Source organism: Phoxinus phoxinus (assembly GCF_949152265.1).
Source record: "Phoxinus phoxinus genome assembly, chromosome: 2".
Taxonomy (NCBI): domain Eukaryota; kingdom Metazoa; phylum Chordata; class Actinopteri; order Cypriniformes; family Leuciscidae; genus Phoxinus; species Phoxinus phoxinus.
Window position 1 is genome coordinate 7,756,745 of NC_136877.1, and position 24,685 is coordinate 7,781,429.

The 24,685-nt window shown below is 40.9% G+C and overlaps 1 protein-coding gene across 2 annotated transcripts in view; it reads right to left on the minus strand.

Annotated features, from left to right (window-relative positions):
- zfhx3b (zinc finger homeobox 3b) overlaps window positions 1-24,685 on the minus strand; it is a 431,922-nt gene that overhangs the window by 20,570 nt on the left and 386,667 nt on the right. For both annotated transcript variants that reach the window (XM_079589354.1, XM_079589353.1), the window contains one exon: window positions 6,650-6,757. In XM_079589354.1, coding sequence (XP_079445480.1) covers window positions 6,650-6,757 — 108 coding nt within the window. The remainder of the gene's footprint in view (window positions 1-6,649; window positions 6,758-24,685) is intronic.

Consider the following 24,685-nt stretch of genomic DNA (forward strand, 5'->3'; position numbering starts at 1 on the left):
TTTCTGAATCTCTGAATCAAAATACAGGCAAAAAAGGAGTAGAAAAAATTATTTTTTTCTCATCTTTTTGTTCAAAATGTTGCTTTTTTTTATGAAACTAACCCACAATCAAGTGTTGATAAAAAAAGAATGCATGAAGCTAAATGATTTTTTTTTTTTTTTTTCAAAGCAGAGGCTCTTTTCTTTCTTTTTTATATTTTGCATGTTTGGATATTAATGCCTAAAAACTATTCTGGTGTCCATGAGATTTTTGTGTAAATTATAAAAAATGCTGTCGGCGGCTGGCAACTTAAAAAAAATTATAAAACCTAAAATGTTTAAATATCAGTCAATATAAATAATCTCAAAAAGGATAATTAGTGTCTATATTGATTAATTTCCAAATGCCCAAATATCGACAAACATTAATCATCTCAAAATGCTTTAAAAATGGTAAATGGCTAAATATTGGCCAGCACAAATGGCAAAATAGCTGCCTAATACGTACAATGATAGAATAACTGATATTTAGTATATCAAAAATGGATTTTGCTCTCACAGAAACAGTGTCACACAAAAATGACTAGCATTAGTTTTAGTTTTTTTTTTCTGGAGGTATTTTCCTGAATTTAAAGGAGTGGGTACTAAATCAGTCTTCTCGAAACCATCCTAATGTAGTATCTGTACATCTGACCTCAATTCTACCATTCAGCAGTAGACCACGCTTGCAGCAAAACCCACAGAGACAGCGACAACGCCCCGACTTTCATCTGACATCACAAAAGCCAAAGGAGAAGCAGTGAAAAAAGTCTTAAAAGTCAATTAGGTGATTATTAATTCATGGGCCTTTTCCGTAAGCAGGAGGTCTTTGTTCTGGAGTGTCCCGTAAGTGAATTGGACTTTGGCACCTTTTCTCAAGCCTTGGAGCTGAGCAGCATTTCTCAGCCAGCCAGAGGAGGCTGTCAGTGCTGAGTGCTAAGCCTCTAAATCAGAGACGTGAAGCGCTTTCATGGAAGGGAGGCACCGGACAAGTGTGCGACTGACACGAGCAGGACAGCAATAACGCAACAAGTCCTGCGCCACTGAAAATGTCCACAAATGTAACCACAGCTGCCATCATATCATTACCCAGGTGTCCTTGGGAAGTCATCTCCTACGAGACTAACTGGACACTGCAAGTGGGCGGACAGGGAAAGAGCAGAAAAATTATTTCCCCTGGCATATGGAGTGCATCATGTGCATTTGCGAAAACTTAGCAGATGTGTTTCCAAGAAGGCATGGGAAACGTCAGGTGATCAATTCATCCTTGCTTTATCCAGCCCAGCTTTTGCTCCTAAAAAAGGCAAGTCTATACTTGGACATAATGAGTTCTACAAAAAGCCAGACCACTTTTCCAACACAATCAGCAGCAAGCCATCAACACGCTCAATAGTGGTTTATAGATGGTTTGGTCCAAGTCTACATTAAAAAAGAAAGGATTTTATTAAGGTTGTATATTAAGATTATATTTAATTTTTTTTATATTTCTTACCCCATTGACAGACTTTTTTCCTTCTTGTTTTAAGTATAAATTCACTTAATTTTCAGAAAAAAACTAAACTTAAAATCTTAGGTAATTTTGATTAGATATTTGTACTGGAAACCCAATACTAAGGAAGAAAATAACTTTTTGGTGATCAACCAGCATACCCAGAAGGGCCATGCTGGTTGATCACCAAAAAGTTATCATGGAACTGGCTGGTTACTAGTTAAAAAGTCAGAATCAGAACAACGCTATGCTTCTCTCTTCAGGAGGTCAAACCTCCTCCATCGTTCTCTTGTCTTTCCCGCTTTTCTCCCCAGACCTCACTCATGACAGTTCTCCTCCTAGTCCCTCTGCTATTTAACCATTAATACAAAGGAGCGGTCCAACTCCCCAGCGTTATAAGTCATTCACTTTTACCACAGCTAACAATAACCCAATATTATCTTTTTCTGCTCATCTCCACCCCCCCTTTTCCCTCCTCTTTTTAATCTGCAGGCCGCGATGGTGCCCTGAGCAACAAAGGGCTATATTCCATTTCACCTCATATTTCTCAGGTAATTACTCTGCATCAATTAATTTCAAATAAAGAAAATTACAACCAAAGCCTGACGCCAACGCCATTCCATATTGCGGCTTATCATATCACAGTTCCCTTGGTGTATAACCCACTATTAAATGAAAGGACCACCTCCATGGCTCTGCAAAGGAAGTGCCCATGTAGCCCCACAGGCGTGACTGCTACAAAGACAAATTTAAAATGAAGAAATTAAAAGGAGATATCAATTAGTGGACGTGTTATTAATCTTCCAATTGCTAGGCGGGAGCTAATGCCGCAATCACCTTTAGAGGACATACACACACTGACACCCATACATGCAACTCTCTCTCTCTCTCTCTCTCTATCTCTCTCTCTCTCTCTCTCTCTCTCTCTCTCTCTCTCTCTCACTCTCTCTCTCTCTCTCTCTCTCTCTCAGGACGGCATGCCAATTAGAATACAGGGAGTAAGTCTCATAAACACAGGTCTATGTGAGCGCTGGCTCGCAAACAAGGACAATTTATAGCCTATTAGTCCTCAAGACAAAAATAATTTTAATTGAAGGGATGACATGCTTTTAAAGGACACGATATGAATATGCAAACGCGTTGGTGCTTTTAAAACAGCTTTGATTGATGCTTTGTTTCAGAGACGGGGCGTTGGGAAGAACTTCAGTGACATGCTTTTCAGATCGTTTCACTACCTGGTAAATTCATCTTAAAACACCCTCAGGATGATGCAATAAATATGGCATCATAAAAATCATGACAGTTTTCATGCCATTTTTTCAGTGATATTCACCGAGTCAGCTGACAACCCTGACAGCTACGGTTGCATTTACTACGATTAGAACACGCCGCGGCTAGAGCTCCTGCCTGTTCACATCAACTCCTGTAAAACTATTGATGGACATCAAGGCTATGAAATAATGCTCGAGATGGAAACTTGTAATACACTTCCTCTGCGTCCAGGGGGTGCTAATGTTCACCTTGCCGTCAGAGGACAATTATTTTGCTGTCCTTTTCACTGCTCTCTCTTTCTCTCCTGTACACACACAAACACCCACCATCCCCTGTGCATCCAATCACTGACATTCATATATTTAAGTAAATGCATAAGGCAAAAGAGACGGAACCAATTTGGAGGGCTGCTGCTGGCGTGTCAGATAGCGTCTGACCTGCATCAGATTATTTTCCCTCCCTCTCTATAACCCCAGTGATTTGAAAGTTGGGGGTTGGGAGGAAATATTCATAAACCTGCCGAGGACGGCAGTCGCCTGTAAACCACCCCCTCCCGTCCTATATTTATGTTAAACATTTCAAACCATATTGTGGTTGCTCCTTAGTCCTTAAGTGAATTAACAATTCTGCTCATCTCTTTCAGCTCCACATTGCCACACTGTCCATCCGTAACTTCCTCTATCCTTATTTTCTGCCCCATATCCACCCTTCTTGCTTCAATAAAGCGCCATCATCCCATTGCACTAATGTTCACCCAATGATCAGGGCTCACCTCTATCAAATATTTGATATATTTAGGAACGAATACTTTTGGATCTATCATACCTTTACTATCTCTAGTTCTAGCTCTTACAATTAAACATATATAGGTATCTTTTTACTTGTATGTGTTGAAATGCTTAAAATATACCCATAGATCATGCACAAACTAACTCTACATGCACCAAACGAGACCCATCAGGGACGGCTACGGTTTAACTCGGATGGTACTAACACTCTCGACTTGAGTGTCATCTGTGAAGCGCTCCCACATTTCAACGCTCGGTGTTCGCATGACTAGGATGAGAGGGAAAAACTTCAACAACACTAATGACAGGCCCTAATAACAGCCCGCTTTGACAGTGTGACTCAAATCCGCTCGGATGCGCGCCTTTAAATAACAGGTTAGCCACGTCCCCATCGCGACGGAGTCCAGCGGCTCATCATTGACGCATTCTCCACACACATTCTCAGACAATCTCCAGCCAAAACAAGAGTGCCTCTGTTTACTAAAAGCATTCCAGTGCTTCCCAGGCAGGGGTTCAGAAAGCCTCTCGTAGCGCCGTCTCACGCCGCTCTGTCCGTCAATCATGAAAGTGAGTTCTAAACACGATTAGAAAAAGAATATAAAAGAGCTTCCATTAAAGCAGCACCAGTATCTTAGATCACAACACCGCCAGGTTTCACTCTTCCACCCCCGTCACTCCTTCCTCCCCTCTCCACCTCTCCTCAGACATCAAACGGCACCCTAGACCTGGCTTCCTAATGCACGCTATTTTTAACTAAGCGTTCCTAATAAGCTGCTGGGAAGCCTGTACATTTTTCATATGCAAGCACATCTTTCCTTTGTGAAGACACAGAAACACACTTATTTGGTGATTAGCAACTGACAGGGGGAGGAAAAGAATTGAATATTCTTGTATGGAATTGCATGCCTTTCAGAAAAGACGCAGGGCTCCTAATGCGCAATAGTCGTCTTCTTCGGCACCACAGGTAACGGCTGAATTATTAATCAAACAGCTCATTTTAATGCTTTTTAAAGTGCTTTATTTTGATGTGTTAAAATATACTTTTAGCCATTTTCAGGCAGGCGATGCATATCATTATTTCTCCCCATCAAAGCTGAGTGGCACTCGCTCAAAGTGCACAAACAACTCAGCCTCATTTAAAATGAAAGTTGGAAAAAAATCAAACGACGCTTTAAAAGATTTGCCTTCAAATGCTCCAATGAACTTTTTTGCTGAAGTTTTTGGAATTTAAAAAGTAATGATAATAATAATGAAACGTGGAACATGCAAAGGGCTACAATTGTTTTTCCAATCCGTAAGAATGAAGTTAAGTATATCCCGTCGCCTGTGAGGTACAGCTATTGTGAAAAGCCTTGTTCCAGACAGGTGTTCGCCCTGACTACTTCCACCTCACAATCAAACGGCTTCTGCACTGGCACGAATTGAACTCCTCCTCGTGAATGGAACTTCAAACGCAAGATGGCAAACAGAAATGGACATCACACACATTCAGACCAGCATGCACCTGTCAGAGGACATGACTAATGCTTAAAGTCCAAACTGCACATGCATGCATATACTGATGTGTTTCCTACACTGTAAGTTCCTAACCTTTTTTTTTTTTGCAGCACCATTCATATTATTAAGTATACCTTCAATGAGACAAACCATAAGTGCTTTCCTATCAAACCATATTGTTATAGATATCATTCAGCAAAATTATTAATATTATTAAATTCACCAAAAAGTAAAAAAGAAGAATCAATGAATCAATACTGTGCAGCCAAGTAGTACATATATTCTTCTAAGAGCGTCATCCAAACAGATTGACACACATTATTTTGTTTACTTGCCCTAAAACAGAACTGAAAAAAACATGTGATTAATCATTCATTTTAATCTTTACAAACTTCCCTCCGCACTTTATTAAATATATGGCTTTGTAACTATTTTTGTAACAAATCTTGACTTTAATTTCAGCGAGACAGTGTAGAAGTAGTCTTAATCGAAGTTATAAAGAATATAGTTTTCATTCACTAACATGAACTGATAAAAAATTATTCTAAAACATGTATTAATATTTAAAGTTATTGTTAATTTTAACATTTACTAATACATTATTCAAATCAAAAGTTGTACTTGTTAATATTATTTAAGGGACCTGAGCTGACGTGAATAACAGGAACAGCTGTATTTATATTAGCAAACATTAACAAAGATTAAAAACACTGTAACGAATGTATTGTTCATAGTTAGTTAATTTTAGTGCATCAACTAAAGCGAAGTCAACTAATGGGACCTTATTGTAAAGTTTTACCCCCCTTTTTAATGCGGTACATTTCATGCTCAGGTACATATGACTATAGTAACAAACCAGAAACCAGTTGACCATCTCTCTCTCTCTCTCTCACACACACACACACACACACACACACACACACACACACACACACACACACACAAGCTCGTAATACAGCACGTGCTACAGGCCCTCGCAGCTTTCCGAACACATCAGCAGCACAGCAACGCACCACTGATCTCCACTTACACCTCCACAGGCCTCTCTCTGCTCTCCACTCCACTCCACTCCAACACCCCAGGCAGCCCCCCTCCTCTTAAACCACACCTCTCTATGAAACCTGACACCTGCACCTGCCACAACCGCCCCCAATCCCAGCCTGCAAAATACTCCTATCTGATAGCATTCTTCAGAGGTGTGTGTGTGTGAGGCAGAGAACACGGTCACATGTGTTCAGGCACATGGCTGCTCTGTAACTCTGTACGTAGGCCCTGACTTGTGTTTTTGTCACTTGATCAGATTCGCCGTAATCAGGGTTAATTTTTTTTACTGGGAATTCCAACTATATCCTCAGGGGTGAGAAATAAAACATATTAAATTAAGCCTGATTCTTGAAAAAAGAAAAGAAAAAAAGAAGTAGCTTCTTAAAGTGCACTGAAATATATGTGGTAATACATCACCTTATTTAATAAGCCACTACACTGGAGGAATATAAAGGCTTCTAAGTGACTATATATGTAAAAATCTAGCAGTCCCTTGTTATAATGGACTCCCTGTATAGTGAATTGGAAAGATAGGGCTTACCTGTCCCTTTGGTGAGCTCCCTCTCCCCCCCACTCTCTCTGTCTTTGGTTTGGTCCTCCTGATCTGTGGTGGTCTCACTGGCAGCCTCCACATCCTCACTCAGCTCTCCTGAAGGGGGAGGAGAGGATGGGATATGTAAATCAGCACTCCATCAGAATTGGTGGAAGCACTTAAAGGGACGGCAGCATTTTTTCTATAGGAGCGCACAACAATTACATTCTCTGACAACCATTTACAAGGTTATGAGACAAAGCAGACACTTCTCTCCCCTACCATAGATGATAGACCATATAATAACACAAAATATAATTGCAAGATTTATATATATATATTTATATATATATATTGCATTTTTCTGTAATCATATATTTGTATCTCCAAAATGCATTTGCAGAATTATATCTTTCACTCTTTTTTAAGCACATGATTATTTTCATAATGTCTTATATTTTTGATGGCATCATTTTATAGAGATTTCTTTTTAAAACGAGCCTCGACTCCACAGTTATAATTCTTCATTTATGCAGGACCATGACACAAATATCTTTATGGCTTCCTCTGTTTAATATGAACATAAAACTGCAGCAAACCGCACACATGTGGTAGAGACATACACACATTTTCCACAGCGGCTCTGAGCATGCAGACAGGAAAAATAATTGTGCGAGTATCGAGAGAGAGAGGAGAGTTTCTGTGCGTCTCTCTCTCTAGTACCTCTCCCAACGTTCATAATTACAGTCCCTTGCTGCGGGCCGCTCACCAATATCGGGTTAAGTTCATTTTTAAAACCCAAGGTAATGCAAAGAAAAAAAAAATCATAAATATTTAAAACTCAGCCCACAATTCATTTTATTTTGCCAAGTCAAATGCAGAAATCCCCTGTAACCATCTTAAAAGCCCCCTGTTCAATATATTAGGCCATTTAAAGGCAGCAAACTCTCAACAATGGATCTCCAATAATGCCATGTGTAAGTAACAGAGAGAAGATGCTGAAGAACAGATAATAAAATGGGCATCAATCCTTTTTATTCCCACCTCGTGCCCCCCGAGCACCCCCTTTCCCGGGCCGAGCTTGTTTAAAAGTACCGTGGCTAGCACACACAAACATTGATTTTGCAACAGTAAAGTCCATGGCAGTCAATAAGCCTTATCAGTTATTACACAAGTCAGCTAATTCTCAGCAAATGTACTTAAATGTTCTTTTGAAAATGCCTCCCCCTGCACTCTACACTCTATCAGGTGGGTTATTGATGTATCGACAGGACAACAACGGCCGTTGAAATATCCTGTTCAAATATTCATCTCCACGCTCAAAGAGCGCTATTCCACGACAATATCAGAACCCTTAACTTAAAACAGCTTTTATTGTCGAATAACGTTCCAGCCACTTTAGAAGCCTTCCCGGGACACGACTTGAATCCGGACCAGCCGGGTTTTTTTTAAAGGCCGCCCCGCAATCCATTAAAGTTTATTCTCATCAGTGTTCGGTTTTTAGAACTGTTAAAGTACAACCTCAATCCATCATTCTTCAAAAACGCTTTTTTGGTCTCTGCATGAACATGGAGCGGCGTATTTAATAAACGCCTCCGCCATAACTCTCTCGCTGCGAGTAATACATCAACATCTCTAAACATTTCCATCTCCTTGACTTAATGTGCTACAAGAAACCATTTGTGTGTGTGAGCGTGTGTGTGTGTATCTAGAGCAGTTAAAGCCATTTACATCTGATGGTCTTGTGCTATGTGTAATTCTGCATTTTGTTGCACTGTTTTAATTATTGATGCACCAAGAGGAAACACGACTGGGGCAGACCGTTTGCCAAAGCCTACAATCGCTGTGGTTTCCGCTGTGGCATTCTGGGAGAAAGTAATTACACAAGAAAACACTAGTATACAGAGTCTTCCGTACACTGCAAGGTTATAAAACTACGCGTGTTAATTCACAAGAGTAGTTTTTCGGCATAACAGGCAAATTATTAAATAATAACCTACAGGAGTGCAGATACAAAGGAGGCGGTAGATAAACAGAACTGTTGTTCATTTCATCTCAGTCTCATTTTTTTTCTAAAAACAACCACAAAAGCTCCGTAAAGCAAAAACACAGAGATTTGCACCTGTGCTCGGTGTAGATGAAGCACCTAGAGCTTGATCGCAGTATGGATTATGCAGTTAGGCCATATTACTCAAGAGCCCACACTGATTCAGTGGAATAACTGCCTATATATACATATAGAAAATGTCATTATTTCACAAACGTGCCTGTTTCTGTTATGTTCCCAAGGCAACGAGCAATTTCCGTTCTCCACAAACCAACATTACCCAGCATTGGGCTGAGTAATGGGCTGGAAAGGCAAAAAAAAAAAAAAAAAAAAAAAATGAAAGCAACATGCACTGCAGTCTAGATAAATCCACCTTCACCAGGCTGGGAATTACTATATGATATGGAGTCAGAAGCAGCCAGATTACAAAATAATCCCCAGGTAGATTTTACACCTCTAGAAGAGCCGCCAGTGTGTCTAATTCCTGCTCTAGCACACTTACTTCTCTTAATAGAGAGTCGCTTCATGCAACAGCTGCCACCCTAAATCATCTCTCACCTTTTTCTCATCAACATCTCGCTCCCTGACTGTACGCCGACCACCCTCCCCGCAGTAGTACTCAGATAGGTAGACATTTAATTTCATGGCCGTGTGTCTAAGAGGCAAATGAATGTGCCTATTCCTCATCTCCACCACCACCGCAGTACACAATGATTAAACCCGGGCCAGCCATAATTAATGAAAGGTCACAAGTGGCCTTAGAGTAAGCTGCAAATGAAAGGACCCACCCAAATGTAGTCATAGATCTGGCCTGGAAATAGATTAAGAGGAAGCACTCGCAGCTATGGCGAGAGGCCATTTGCTAACCCAAATCCTAAAAATGTAAAGGACAATACCCTGAAGGTTAGGCTTTCTAATTAATCGTCCTCATTAACCCGTCCTCGTACAGTGATATTAACTTTTGCCTTAATCTAATCACGCCAACTGAATAAGCCCACCGCAGCGCCTGAAATTACAAAGCACGTCTGTTCTCGGAGGAAACACAATACCACAACATTTCAACAAAGCCAGACATGGAGGGATGCAGAAAATGGACTTTAATTTTGTAAGGAGGTCGTCTCGGCGGACTCGGAAACGCATGATAATGTGTGAGAGAACTGCAGATGAAGCATTCAAACCGCATGCACACAGTCATTCTCAGCATGCAGTATCTCACGCTGACCTATAGGTGTCAGCCTATACAAGCAAGGAAGAGAAATTGGCAAGACACATACACAGAGCAGATGACGGCAGAGAGGTTAGAAAGGCACAGACAAATATATACTGATCGCGGACAGAGAAATATGTGGAGATGACAAAAGCAGATGCTAGACAGGAAGTCAGCGCCAAGCGATGAGACTCAGAAGACAGCGCGATTACCTTCAGATGAGGCCGACCTGCCTTCCCCCGTTTTCCCAGAAGAACGGTGATTACACACATACTAATCATACTGACAGGCACAAACCGCCAAATAAATAATACATGCTAACCACTGCTTCATCCAGCCTCTCCTACCCAGAGCGAAGGGCCGGCGTGCATATTCATACCACAAACCCAGCATCGAACTCATCAGGAATCAGTCTGGCGCTCTCGAAAATGCGTACACATTGAGGGACCGTACCTGAGAAGCTCTTGGGATCCTCTGAAGGTCTAGCATTGGCTCTCGAGGCGAGTCTCTGGCCTGCCTCGCCTCACCTTTCCTCCAGCCAGAGCGCAGTGCAACGATGTGAGCCAGTCTGTCTGTGAGCGGCTGCTCTTTCTCATTACTCTCATTAGGATTACCGAAGCACTGGTTATCATTTTAACCAGGTGTCACAGCGCACATCACTGTAAATCTGTGGGGCCACATTTCCCCTTCGTCTTCCACCCCATATACCGCTTTCTCCCCCTTATTCTGCCCCACAACAGACAGTTTCCTTGTCTTTAACGCTGCACTGTTGGATAAAAAAGCAATCTTATTTCACACCTCACGGACTCTATCTCTCTCTCTCTCCCTTGCTTGTCCTGTTTTTTATTTTCCGACGAGATCCCCCTCTGGCCCCCCGCCATCCCCTCCCGCACCCCTTCCCTATATCAAAGCTGTCCTGACTTCGGAGAGCGCGGTGTAAAATGAAAGTGACAGAAGGGTTCTGCGGGACAATGGGACATAGGCTCCATGCTGGGGGCTTTCACGCTTTGTCCGCTCCTCATATCAGCACTTCTCCGGCCCCGTCCGTGCCCCTCCCACCCCAAACAGGACCCCCCTCTAAACCACAACACACAAAAAAACACTGCCTTCGTCCCAGACCAGCCGCAATCTGTAGACACCATCACTGGATGGGCGAAAACCCTTCTGAAACTGTCCACCAAATGGATTACAATAAGTCAGGAATAATTGATGATTGGCCGCTGAATTTTTAAAAATGAAAAGCAGATCAATATAGCGGTCCAGAATAAGATTCACTTAAACCACAGTTACCACATCTACATAAGGTGTGAATGGTGACAAACACCTTTTTAGTTCAGAAAAACATGCAGCGTGAACATGAAATTTCATTCCGTGAAGTTATAGAAAACTAAAAAAACACCTTGGAATATCTGTCAGCCAATCAGAATCTGGAATAAACTAATGTAAACACTAAAAAAGTAAACAGTAAAAATGTCTTCCAGTCAAAGCCACTTAATTACCCTTTTTTTTTTTTAGAAAATAAATGCTGTGAGCAAACACATAATCGTGTCATGAAAAGAAACTTCATGACCAAATATTTAAGTTGCTCTCCAAAACTGCTTTTGAAGCAAAACGGTTTACCCATTCAAAACAATGCACTCTGGGTAAACCCCTCCGTCACCATAAACACAGAGCATGAGTCAGGCAAACGTCAGCGAGACCAACATAGTGCGCATGGTGACCACACTCCCAAACAACGGCAACACCCTCCCTCTCAAACACACCCCAAAACACGAGGACGAATACAGGACAACCTCGTGTTTGTCCGTCTTTATCACTCTCACACACTCTCAAACAAGCACGCACTCACCTCTAGCACGAAAAAAGAAAAGCTAAATACCTCTTTGGTTTAAAGGGCCGTGGCTCTGTATCGGAGCGGGGCTGAGTTATGTGCTAGATTCCTGACCTGCCTTCCAGAAGCCATGGCGTTCGCTCAGCACTGGCCCTGTCGTGACCCCCAAATCTAAATGTGAATGAATACTTTGTGTCTCCATGGGGCTGTGCGCCAGAGGGGGGAGGCGCGGGACGAGGAGGAGGAGGAGGAAGAGGAGGAGGAGGAGGGTGGGCTAGCTAACAGCTAGCAAACTTTAAACATCAAGTTGATCACAAACAGAAGGGAAAGCTCACTCTGCCTTAGAACAAGAGGTTCACGTCTCCCCTCCCCCGTCCTTCTCCGTCGGCTCTCCACACACCCTCCGAGCCGACCCCACACGCCCCCTGCGCAACACTTAATTTGATCCCCCAAGCCTTTCAAAATCACTGGCCATTTCAGTGGACGGCTCACCTACCGGCGCAGTCTGTGGCGGAAGGAGACGGCTAATCAGGGGAAATCGAATTTACACCGGCACTGTCAAATCCTCCTCTTCTAAACAGACATCATTTCGTTTCAATACCCAATGTGACATCGCATCACAAGCATGACATTTCCAATAGCTTCTGATCTGTGTCTGACATCATGAGGAAGTGACTTGAAAGTGACATACATCACACCGCTCGCACAAAATTACAGTGAAATACATAAATAAACAGAAGGCAGGTTTACCGTGTTGGGGCTGTTCTAACAGGACGCATGTCTGCATTTTGTCCAAGCTATTTTTTTAATTGCTTGTCTATGTACACATGTCAGCCGAATGCCTTTGGTCATTCATCTCGATCCAATAAATATCTATGACATGTCCCGTCATTTTACTTTATACACATTTTTTTTTTTTTTTATCATTTTGATTCAGATTGAATGGCTAATTAATAATTCAGAACATTTTTGTGCCGGTTTTACCAATTCATTAAAAAAACCCTGAACTTAAAAGAGCAATTCAATAACATTGAAACATGTATTTAAAATATATATATATATAATATAATAATATTTATAGTAACACTTAGGTTCCATTTGTTAACTACATTAGTTAACACGAACTAACAATTAAAATATTTCTAAAGCATTTATTCATTTTAATGTTATTTTCCACATTTACTAATACATTATTCAAATCAAAAGTTGAATCTTTTATTATTATTTAATGGACCCAAGCTAACAGTCATATTTGTATTAATTAACTTTAACAAAGATTAATAAATACTGTAACAAATGTTTTGCTCATTGTTAGTTAATGCATTAAGTAAAGGGATCATAATAACAATATCAATTTTCATGACTTTTATTTTAAAATTGCCAGGTCATAGGAACCCATATTTTTTTTAGATTTTAAAAATACAATTATGGATGAGTATTTAAAGTACAATCAAATATTAATGATTTTCCAAGCTCTCAACTGTTATATATGTACAAAACTATGGTGTCAATACCATGGTACAGTCGTGGCATGAAATGATAATACCACTGGGAACGCTGGTCTCCACAATGGATGTGATTTCAGGTTTTTACTATCCTTGTGGGGACATTTGTGCAAACAAACACACACAGGAGCCATTAGGCAGTGTTTGACAGCAGTCTCTCAAACACAAAACACATTAATAGCAGAGTAGTGTGCTGTGCTTTTTCTGCCCTGCACTCTGCGAGGTTGAAAGGGCCGCATGGACGTTGCTCTCCTGCGCCTGGAGACATTTTGCTGCACAAAGGCGAGAACGTGCTGTCAGAGCGTCCCTCAACAGCCACAGCACCGCACTACTGGCCTACTGCTCTCGTTCTACCCCCAACCTATCTTTTCCTTCTTCATCTTTATCTCATACTACGCTGCTTTCTGTTATTTTGAGACAGGAGGAAAAGGAGGAGGAACGCAAGGACGACAAAAATACAATAAAAAGTCAAGAAGGGCAACCACATGCAGTCTGATATATTCACCAGTGGCTCGGAAAATGTGATGGTACAGTTGTGACAGCCGAGCAGATACCACCCCCCCTCCCATTAAGGGCTGGGGCTTGACGGCGCACTGAATATGTATAACCCGGAAAAAAAACGTATTGATTTTTCATTTGGTAAAAAGGGACATAAAAATCATATAACCTGAAACTGTCACAGCTCTTCTGTTCATAGCTCATCTCTCCTCGTGTACGGCACTGGCCACAAACTCAATTTAATTACCAGGTGGAGTGTTTGCATACAGAGAAACACACACAGATTGCATCTGTAACGGAATTAAATGTGATATTCGACTTGATCAGTCATATTTGATGTGGAAATGCATGTGTTTGAATGTGAACACAGTGCTAATGTACAAACAGTGACAGGAGAAAATAAACACCAGTTTTTCTCTAACACAATTCAGATGTCATTATATCACATTTCCCCTTTGTGAGAACACAATACAATCGCTGCTTTTCATATTCCAAGCTTTTCATATTGCATATTCAAATACTGCGCATCAACCAACATGCCGGGCTTCCTACCAAAAAAAAAAAAAACACAAGTTTGGCTGAGGACTTGCGGAGGTCCAGGAAGGTTTGTCCAATGTTTGTATAAGCCAGCGCCTGTCTATTAACAGCTACTTATCTGTTTACGTCTCTCTTTAGACTGCTCTGCCTGGTACAGTGGGACGTCTGAGAAGGATCTCCGCCTGTCGATATATTGAGCGTGGGATTTGCATATCTTTGTAGTGCATCCATCTGCCTGTGGATCACTCTGTAGAGGTATTAGCTCAGAAAATCAATGCGGTCTGAACGTACGCATGTATGTATGTAGGGCCCACCTTGGCGTGCGGTCGTTACGGCGTACGCATGTTGCCGCTCGCGGCTTTCGTGTGGATAATGCAACGCGAGTCTACGTTCTTCGAAAAACAGACATTAAGTAAACACAACTCAAACAGGGCAGCATCCCGCCATAGGTGGGCTCTGCACGCACCAAGGCGTTCTGTAGGAAAAGTGTGTCCTGCAATTGAAGACCCCGTGTAGCACCACCCGCTTGTTTATGTCAGCGGACCAGGAGATAAAACAGAATTTTTAAGGCTTATGAATACCAGATGACTTAATCAATTTTATTTGAGAAATATAAGAGTGGGGTTCATATTGATGTGTTTGAGCCCTGGGATTTCACTGCACCCTCGCAGCTGGGAAGGACGTGAGAGGTGTGGGAAGAGTGTTCATAAGTTAAGTTGGGTTGTGTTTGGAATTGGAATAGCCTTCTAGCATGTTGCTCTTACTTTTGTGTACTGTGGATGGCATGCAAATTTGTTGGTAATGGAATACATAAGGATTATGTACATCCATCCGGTTGTTATAGCAGAATAAACCCCAACAGAGTGATCAGGACATGTCTTGCATCAACCTGAAGGGGTTTATTCTGAGATAACAACCGGCTGGATATACATTATCCCGCTTATTACACAGCTACTTGGCACATAAGTAAATAATAATAAGACACAAAATATTGACTTGAGCTTAAAATATTTTATTAGGACTTTAAAAGCAAAGCTTCCGCGAAGAAAGCAGTTGCTAGCAAGCAGCGAGTTCAAACTAGACGGACATTTAAGGGATATGGTACAGTCATACCACTTATTACACAACATTTAGCCACATAAATAATTATGTGGATAAGAGATATTGATCAAACTGTTTTAAAATCATACTTATTTGTTATCTTATAATCCATTAAAGGGTACAAAACAATCGTTGCAAAATGCAGCGGCTGCGTTTTTATGAAACAAGAGAGCGAGTCTGCGATACCCAGATGATATAATTAAATAATTGTTTACAAAAAATGTATTGGAGTTTTAATATTTTATTAGCTCACCAAACGCAAAACTTCCACAAAGAAATAACTTTTCTAGCAAGCGTATAGCACTGACTTCAGTTACCCGGATGAGCCTGTGTTATCAGTTTTTACTGGTTGTTACTGGGGAATAACAATGCTGGATGGTGTGATTGACCAATCAGAATCAAGTATTCCACAGAGCCGTGTAATAACAACAGATATGCAACATATCATATAGCGCAGAATGCTATATCCCATGCTATATGTGTTAAACAGTACACCAGTAGCTATTCCATTCGGAACACAGCCAGGCAGAGGCAGCGGTGGACACACAGAAAAGCTTCCCCCTGCACACACACACCGGATCGCTGCAGTTCCACCCCCAGTGGCAGCTAATAGCAATCCTCTACAGAAATCCAATCTTTACATTGTGCAGGCACTTAAAACAAGCTCAGTACCGCCACCAGTTATTGAAAAAAAGGGAAATACGGTTCATCCGTCCCACTTTCAGGCCATTTTCTAATACAAATCAAACACTTGCTGCTCCCTTCCTCCATTTGTCTTTCTTTCTGGGCCTCTTTGCATAACCCATCCATTACGTTCACATGAAATATGAAAAGGCAATATCCTCTCTGTGTTTGTACTGAAGCGTAATGCGATTGTGTTGTCATTTATAGGAAATAATCGCAAACCTCTCTTTCATTTTCCAGTTCAAATAACCATGAAAAATTAGCCCGCAATGTCAGGAGGGACAACAAAGGAAGGCGCGCAGACTATCGCTTCACCACTGCGCTTGACATTTCTCCTTAATAGGAAAATGTCTGGTTGCTTCTATCTTTCTTTTTTCGGTACAAATAAAGCCTTTTCTCTTTCTTAATTAAAAGTTCTGCACTTTGATCTGTAGAATCTCGCCTTGCTCACTCTCTTTAGTGACAAAGAGGCGTTTGGGTCAACCCAGCGTGAAGTAATTGAGCAGGGGGGTCATCCCGGACCCCCGTTATTCGCCCTCTACCGCACACACACTCTCCTTCTGTAGAACAAGACAGCATCTAATGGCCACAAGTGAGGACCGTTGTCGCCATAGCCGTCCTGCAGCCGGGATAAATAATTCAGCAGCCATCAGATGCCCCGGCTGCATGGCAACAACCAGCCTGCCCTCTGATCTCAGATCAGCTGATGGTCACATATCTAATACGCCAGCTTTAAAAATCGCTGCTCTTTTAGTGCCGTGAGACGCCCAGACACTGCGGAGCTGCACTGTCTCGAATGTGCCTATTTACAGTGAGAAACAAACTAGTGGTAATTGGATTGCTATCCGTGAAAGCTCCATAATGACGCTTAATAGACATGCATTGTTTTTCTGCAGTAATTATGCACAACATGATCGGCCCCATCTCCATTTTCTGATGTAATTACTATAGATATGTTTATCCGGCTGACAATTAATATTTGCGTGTGTGTTTTGTGCACGAGTATATGCCCTAGTAGTATATGCATGCATTCTGACAGCCCAACTAAAACGTTGTACTTCAGAGCTCATGCCAAATGAAAGGAAATGCTCATTTTTTCATAATTAAAGTCACACTACATTCTCATTACAGGGTTGCGGAGCACATTTTCATCTAGGAAATGATGTGGTGAAAAGTGTAACTAGCAAAATGAAAATTTACAGTGCTTAAGACCATCTAACGCTCTTTCTGAGAAAAAACTATGTACATGGTGACAATAGCGATCTGCGGCGGATTACATTAGGCAAATAGTAGGATAGCCAAGCGTCCCATCAAGGGACTATTCACTCTAATCTTGATTGAACATAATAAAAAATAAAATATGAAATAAAACAGTAGAGTAGAATTACAGCAGTATCATTAACCAGACGATTGTTTTGATTTCAATACACACAGCAGTCAAAATTCATCAAATATACTGGTGGGCGAAGATAATTTTTGTCACGTCGAGACAAATGAGGTGCCCAAGGAAGCAGAATGCGAACATGACATAACGCTGCTCAAAAGTGTCTCTCCTTCCTCTTGTCAGTTTATTTATTTATTTATTTCCATGATTGCAAATTTACATATTTCTAAAGAAGGATTATAGTTTGTGATGCATATAATGAGATTTCCCCCCAAAAAGCTAATGAAAAAAGACTCATCTTATGCAATTAGCTGGGGCTTATTTATTCTCCTCCTGTAATGTATTAATTCATTATCGCATAATTCAGGCATTATTTATTTATTTGATTACATGCACACCTTAAAGCCTTAATTACAATAGAAACTGGGGAGGTCGAGGAAGAGAAGCAACGCACCAACTCAGCTATCAGTCGATCTAGTTATCCATTTAATCTCGAGAGTATATCCATCCAATCTCTTATCAGCAGCCTCTAATCTCAGTCTAATCAGTTTACCAATTTGCTGTATGGCAACTGGCTCACTGGAAAGAAAGGACTCAAAAACATTGTTTGAAAAAAACATTTGCCGCTAACAACGCCAACATTTGGAATTTTGGTTGTGCCTTTTCCGTCCTTTCCTATCCGCTCTTCCTTCGCTCCATCTATCTTTTCTTCAGCCCTAATGATGGCTACAGTTCCACGGTCAGTTTCCACATTCAGCTCCACCAGCATGGGTCACACATGTCAAATAAGCACACTTCACACTCAGGACTTCATTTTAAGCTGAGCCCTGGAAATGTCTGCTCTTTTACAGATATTCACAATCGTAATTTGCTCCAAAAGCATCTCTGTTTTCCCTTCTGGCCCTCAAGGCCACTTCCTCCCACAGCCGAAAGCGCAGCCCTTCACCTCGGAACATACCTATTACTCCGTTTCATATTTACTTCGGCTAGCCATAAGAGTTTGGCTTCATCTGACGTGTGTCATGAGTCAGTTTGAACAGACAGGACACGTGGTGCAGTGTGAAGTTTGAGCGCTGCGTTGAGACGAGCTCCTGGAGAGAGGAACAGAAATAATTACAGGCACTCCTGTTACTCAGCGAGTTATCTTTGGCTCAGGGAAAGAGAAGGAAAAGACTAAAAATGTGAATGTTCGCATTAACCTTGCTCGAACGCGCGTTGGCTTTCTTAAAATTACAAGTAAAAAGAACCCTAACCTTGTTATATCTTTTTTTTACTTTTTATTATTATGTGTATGAAAAAACTAGGTTACACTTTTCTTTTCTTTTTTTACTTACTCAAATAAGTACTGAATAATATTAATTAACTATATGTAGCCTACTTACTATAAGGTTAGGGTTAAGGCTAGTTTTAGGGTTAGTTACTTGTAATTATACATAATTAATATCGCACGGCTGGAAAAGGCTCTCAGCCAATCAGATTTGAGAACCAGACAGAACTGTTGTGTGTATATATAATTCTAATAATATTTAATATTAATGTTTGTATAACATCTTTTTAATTTACTTCATAACAATTACATTTATTTTTCTAATAACATTCCTTCAATGCAGAATTTAGAATATGCATATCTGAAATTCTATATTTAAATATTGAATTGAAAGCACAATTTCACGAAAGTGATCTAAATATGAACAATTTCTCAGCCTTTTAGCTTTGTTAAATTCTATAAATATGAGAATTTGCATATTTATTTGCAGTTATTAATTAGGACAGGTTGTTGATTTCTTTCTTTCTTAAACAAGCATTCTTTGTAATCAATCCATTGTCCATAACGGGGATGAGGATAAACTGTGTCTACATCAGATCAGACAAAATATTATAGATTTAATATGGGCCAAATGTTGTGAGGTATTCAAACAATGTATTAAATATTGCATCAAAAGTTATGCTGCTGATGTTAAGTACAAACGTGAGGTTTAGGTGGCTATAAGGAGATCCAATGAAAAATCAGCGGCTGATGGGCTCATCAGCCAGGCGAGCTAAATATTCTTATTAATGTATGCAGTGTGAGAGGAATGCTTGGCCATGCAATTACAATTACTTTCCAACTTTCAGAGGAAACGGTAAGGCTAATGGTCTCAGGATCAACTAAGCAGCATGTTGTGGAATGAAAGGTTAGCTTGTGTGTGTGTGTGTGTGTGTGTGTGTGTGTGTGTGTCTTTGTGCTGACTCTGCAGAGCGAGAGAGAGAAAGAAAGAGAGAGAGAGAGCCTGCTTGTCACTGGTCTCTCCTGGGCAAGCATTGGATTAACTATTATTCTACTCCTTTGAGACCACCATTGCACCTAAATTGGTTCCATGGTTTTCCACCAATCCCTCCACCAAATTCTGCAATCGCAGAATTCTGCAAAATCCTGCTTTTATTTACAGAGCTCCTGTTATTGCTGTTTTTATTGTTGCTGTTGATGTCATCCCCGCTGTGGAGGCTTGGAGCGGAAGACTTCTCTCTCTAATTAGCCAGAGGTCTGTCTCATTGAAATGAGGGAGCAGGTAGCTCACATTAATTATTCATCCCACAGGTAAACATTGGGGCGGCCATGCCTGATGAGTGGACTGAAAAGATGAGCTGGGTGAAGCCACTAACTAATACAGGCCTCTCCCCCAGGGGCTTCTGGGAGGAAAATAAACAGAGTGCATTAGACTCTGAAGAATCCTTTGGACTTTTTTAGTTGTAACAAAACAACAGCGCTTCTAATACCACTAGGAGCAATGAGGTATTAGAACGGGACAGTTGCCTAAGCGCGATTTTCACGGCGGGCCGGCTAGGCTTAGGCTGCCTCCGCTTTCAAATTAAGTCCAAATTGCACATTTATTCTGCTCCCCTTTATCCAGAACCAGATACAAGCGGAAGCCTCATCCCAGATCCTCTTGTTTTTTTTTAGCTTTTTTCTTTTCCCTCTCTGTCTGAGTTCCAGCGAAAACAGCCTCACATGGCTCCAGCCAGGACTGGCGGCCTCATGAGAAAGCTGTGATAAGAATTCATTTCTCCCAATTATGTGCTCTTGTCCACTGCTTCAGTTCATCAGTTCAGTGCAGCCAAGTCAATGAAAGGGCTTGTAATGAAGCAATCAGATGCAGCCTGACTCCCAGGGCCCCGGCCTCGGCTCCGGGCTTCCCGAGCAGGCCAGTCCATCTTGCGGGGGGAGTTGGTACTCGTGCAGATGGTCTACAGCTTCATAATGACTGTAAGATCCAGATCTTGCTCATAGAAATGGGAGAAGATCAGTCTGATCTCAGCACTGGCCTCTCTGAGGTGGTAAAGTTTGCGAGCATCCTTAAGATTTCTAGCTATGAGTCCTTCAATATAAATATTTGTTTTTATCACCATTCATTGTGTTGAATGTTCTGTTATGTTGGGATTTATAGGGGTTTCTACTACAGTATGTTGCAGTTTTACAGCTATCAGTTAACCGCAAAAAGTTAATGACATTACTGCAATCATTGTATGAATTGGTTTAGTCAATATTCCAAATATATTGCAACTAACATTCACTAACTTAAAGGAATAGTTCACCCAAAAATGAAAATACTGTCATTAACCGCTACATTCATATGGATTCGTTTTACAATCTCTTTATGAACGTTTTGAAGTGTCAAAGTGGTAGTTGCGTAGCTGTCAATGGAGGGACAGGAAGATCTCAGATTTCATCAAAAAGATGTTAATTTGTGTTCTGAAGATGAACGAAAGTCTTACTGGTTTGAAACGACATGAGGGTGAGTCATTTATAACAGTATTTTCATTTTTGGGTGAACTATCCTTTTAAATTTTGAGTTTGTTTACTTTGTAATGTAACTGACTACCTCAAAATTTTGAAATTCTGCCAACTTAATAGGTTTTACAGTGAATTTCAGCCGGCGAAAATCATCATAATTTACAAAAGTAATGGCATAAATAAGCACCATGTGCATGAGCAATAATAATGGTGATAAGTGTGTTAGCCGCTAAACTGCACAGTGAATTGATAGCAAGGCCATCACCTGTGGCAGTGTGTTGTGTTAGAGAGGTTTAGAGAAGAAACTATATCCAGCCAAACTTTCTCTTTCTTCTTTCCACAGCTAACTCTCACACTCTCCGTTTCTCATTTATTTGCCCTCTCAACCTCCTCTGGTCTGTCCCCGTCCAACATGTGGAAAGCATTACAGGGAGTCGGGGAGAGGAATGCATGTGTTGAATCATAATCTGGACCTTAAAGTGCTGGATTCTGTTTTCCTTTGTCTCGTAATGCTGTGAATGTTCTACCAAAATTAAAACGAGGCCCGATTGATCTGTCTCATATCATGTTCTTCTCCTCAAAAGACAGAGGAAGTCAAGGTTACCATGCTATCACAGGCTTCACAGATGCACTCATAATTTGCTTTCTGTAGGTTCATGGTTCAACTGCAGGGCAGAAAACAAGGTCAATGTGTCCTCCTAAATCAACACTCCGTGCTGTTCAGCAGGGTTTTAACAAGTGTAACGCTTCAAATAAAGCCACAAAGACGGGCCTTAATCGTCCTTTCCATTCTAGCAAACACATTTACTAATTAAACACAGTTTGCAGTGCATTTTGCTTCCGTGATGTGACGTATTTATGAGTGACAGGATATTCAATGAGAAAAAAGGGGAGCGAGAGGTGAAAAAATGGTCAAAAGAAGTAAAATAATACTAGTCATTTTAGCCGAGATAGAGCAAGTTTTGATTTCATTTGGACCTGTACAAAATTTCCTTCCACTTTAAAAATAGGATTAGGGACTAAAAAAGACCGGACTTAAATCATATTGAAATCTACAGAACTTTTTGGCCCCAAGATTGGCTGACACGTCTCTCATACCTCATTTCCTCTCTCCATCTGTCTGTCTCTAGCACCCGGTTCTAGATGTGGAAGCCAAATCTATGGCTGGATTCCACCTGACAAGAGCAGCTCTACAAGCGCCAGTCATTAACCTCCGGAGCAGGCAGCTGCCATGTGATGTAGTGTGCTCACCCAGCTGCAGAAGGGCCCTATTGATCCTGCACATACTTGGTGCCTTCCTGGATGTTTATAATCAATATGCAAATGGCCTGCGGCATTGATTCAATATTAATTTTCAATTAGAGTATCCTCCGGGGGTCTGCTAGGGTCAATACACAACCATTCAGAGTGCAGGCTTGAGCAAGTTGCAAGAATTGACATTCCTCCACCACTGAGACACCTTACTTACTGTTTATTTGGTCTGCCCCGCTGTAAGCACCAATTAGGAGTATAGGTTTCAGTCCAAGAGATGGATGGAGCGCCCGCCTCTCTTGTTATAATCTCTCTCGCTATCTTTTGCATGTTGCTTTTTACTTTTTTTGCAGTCAATCTTGTGGGAAAATCACAAATGAGAGCTCTTTAATATCTCGATAGTCTCTCCTAGACACTAATGAGAATAAATGGAGAGCAAATGGAGAGGTTTGCTTGAGTTTACTGCTTCTACTAAGAAAAAAAAACTTACACTCACACTTATCTTTATCATCCTGTATGACTCAAAGGCCCCCTTTTGTCCAACACAATATTCAAAGGACCTCCATATGTCTAGATACAAAGCTTCTTGTTTTCAAACTTTATTGATATATAGAATTGCATAACGTGGTTGTCAACTGCATGTTCTTCGATGACAAGTTTTAAGGGGAAAATAAAGAGAAGTATGATTTTGGTTTAAATATGGGGTTAATTTTTGACATTTTAGTTTTGATTAAAGTTTGATTACTTTTTCATATTTTACAAATAATTTATTAATTTAAAACGTCTAATTCATCTTGCAGTTTGCTGAGGCCACCTGGTTGTAAACACAACTGAGTTTCATAAGAGATCTCTACAAATGTGCTCATGTTTTAACAAGATACCAAAGTCAAATTCCAATATGAAGACATTTTTCTCATCAAATTCATCAAAGACCAAATTATCTGATGTCATCCACAGTAATTGTATAGCTCTATAAACTTACTATATATCAACAATCTTGTTTCCTCTAAAGAATTCTAGGTATTGAAACTCAAAAGTAACAACACTAAGGACTCTCATAGGTTTCTTGAGTCATGAAAAAGCAACCTCTAAGCAATACATTGTCCTCTAGTGTCCTGTGTATGCTTTCAGATGTATTTGAGAGGTGAATGTACCATTTCATACTGTCTCTTTGAGATCTACTGGTAGCTTGGCAAGAGTCCCCACTTCCTGTCCCCTGACACTACACAAAACATGCAAAACATAACCCGTTTTACACCCCTCGCATAATCTCTCACGTAAAAACAAATACATAATTAAGAATGACCTCCATAATTTATGAAACGCAATGAGACATACACACAACCCATCACAGTGCCAGCTCTCACATTCACTTAAAGTGCATAAATTCATTACAAGCCCTTGGGAGGCTGAACCATAATGGCAAATAAACCAAGATTACCATCATTTCTGTGAGCTGTCTTCTCCTTCCAAATTCAGTCTCCTTTCCTGTACCTTTTCCTCTGTGAGATTTACAATGTCCCACCTTATCTGCAATATCTATTCCTGCGGTAATAACCTTTTCTTGGATTAAAAGAAGAAAAAGAAAAGAGAAAAACTTACTTTTGCTATATCAGTCAAGAAGGGCAGCGGGGGAGGGTAGGGAAAGATGTCCTTTGTTAAAATGGTGTAGCCTGATAAGTGAGGTAATGGATTCCAGGCAGGACTGGTCCTGCTCTTCAATGTGAAAACAATAGTATTGATTTATAAGCGTGTTGTGTTTCCTGTACAGACCGGGTGTCTATCAGAGGCCCTTTGATTGAGTGCTCGGGATTGTCACTCTGTCTACACAGCTGCGTTGAAAAGAGAGAGAGAGAGAGAGAGAGAGAGAGAGAGAGAGAGAGAGAGAGAGAGAGAGAGAGAGAGAGAGAGAGAGAGAGAGGGAGGGGGGGGGAGGGTGTTGCTGGCAAAATACCTCCACAATAGGCAGGTGAGCGATGATGTCACAGGCGTGGTATAAGATTCGCATTTAGGTCTGTAACCCGATATCTGCGCGTAAGAGTCACATGTCCTTTTTTAAACCAGAACGCTGCAACGTGAACATTTACTAGGGCTGATATCAGACTTCAGCAATGTGTCATCACATCACACTGATCATGTGTATAGTTGTATGGCGGGAGAATGTGTTATCAACTTGCTAATTGCGTAGAAGTGAGTATACAACTTCACAATTTAGCAATTTTGAGTCA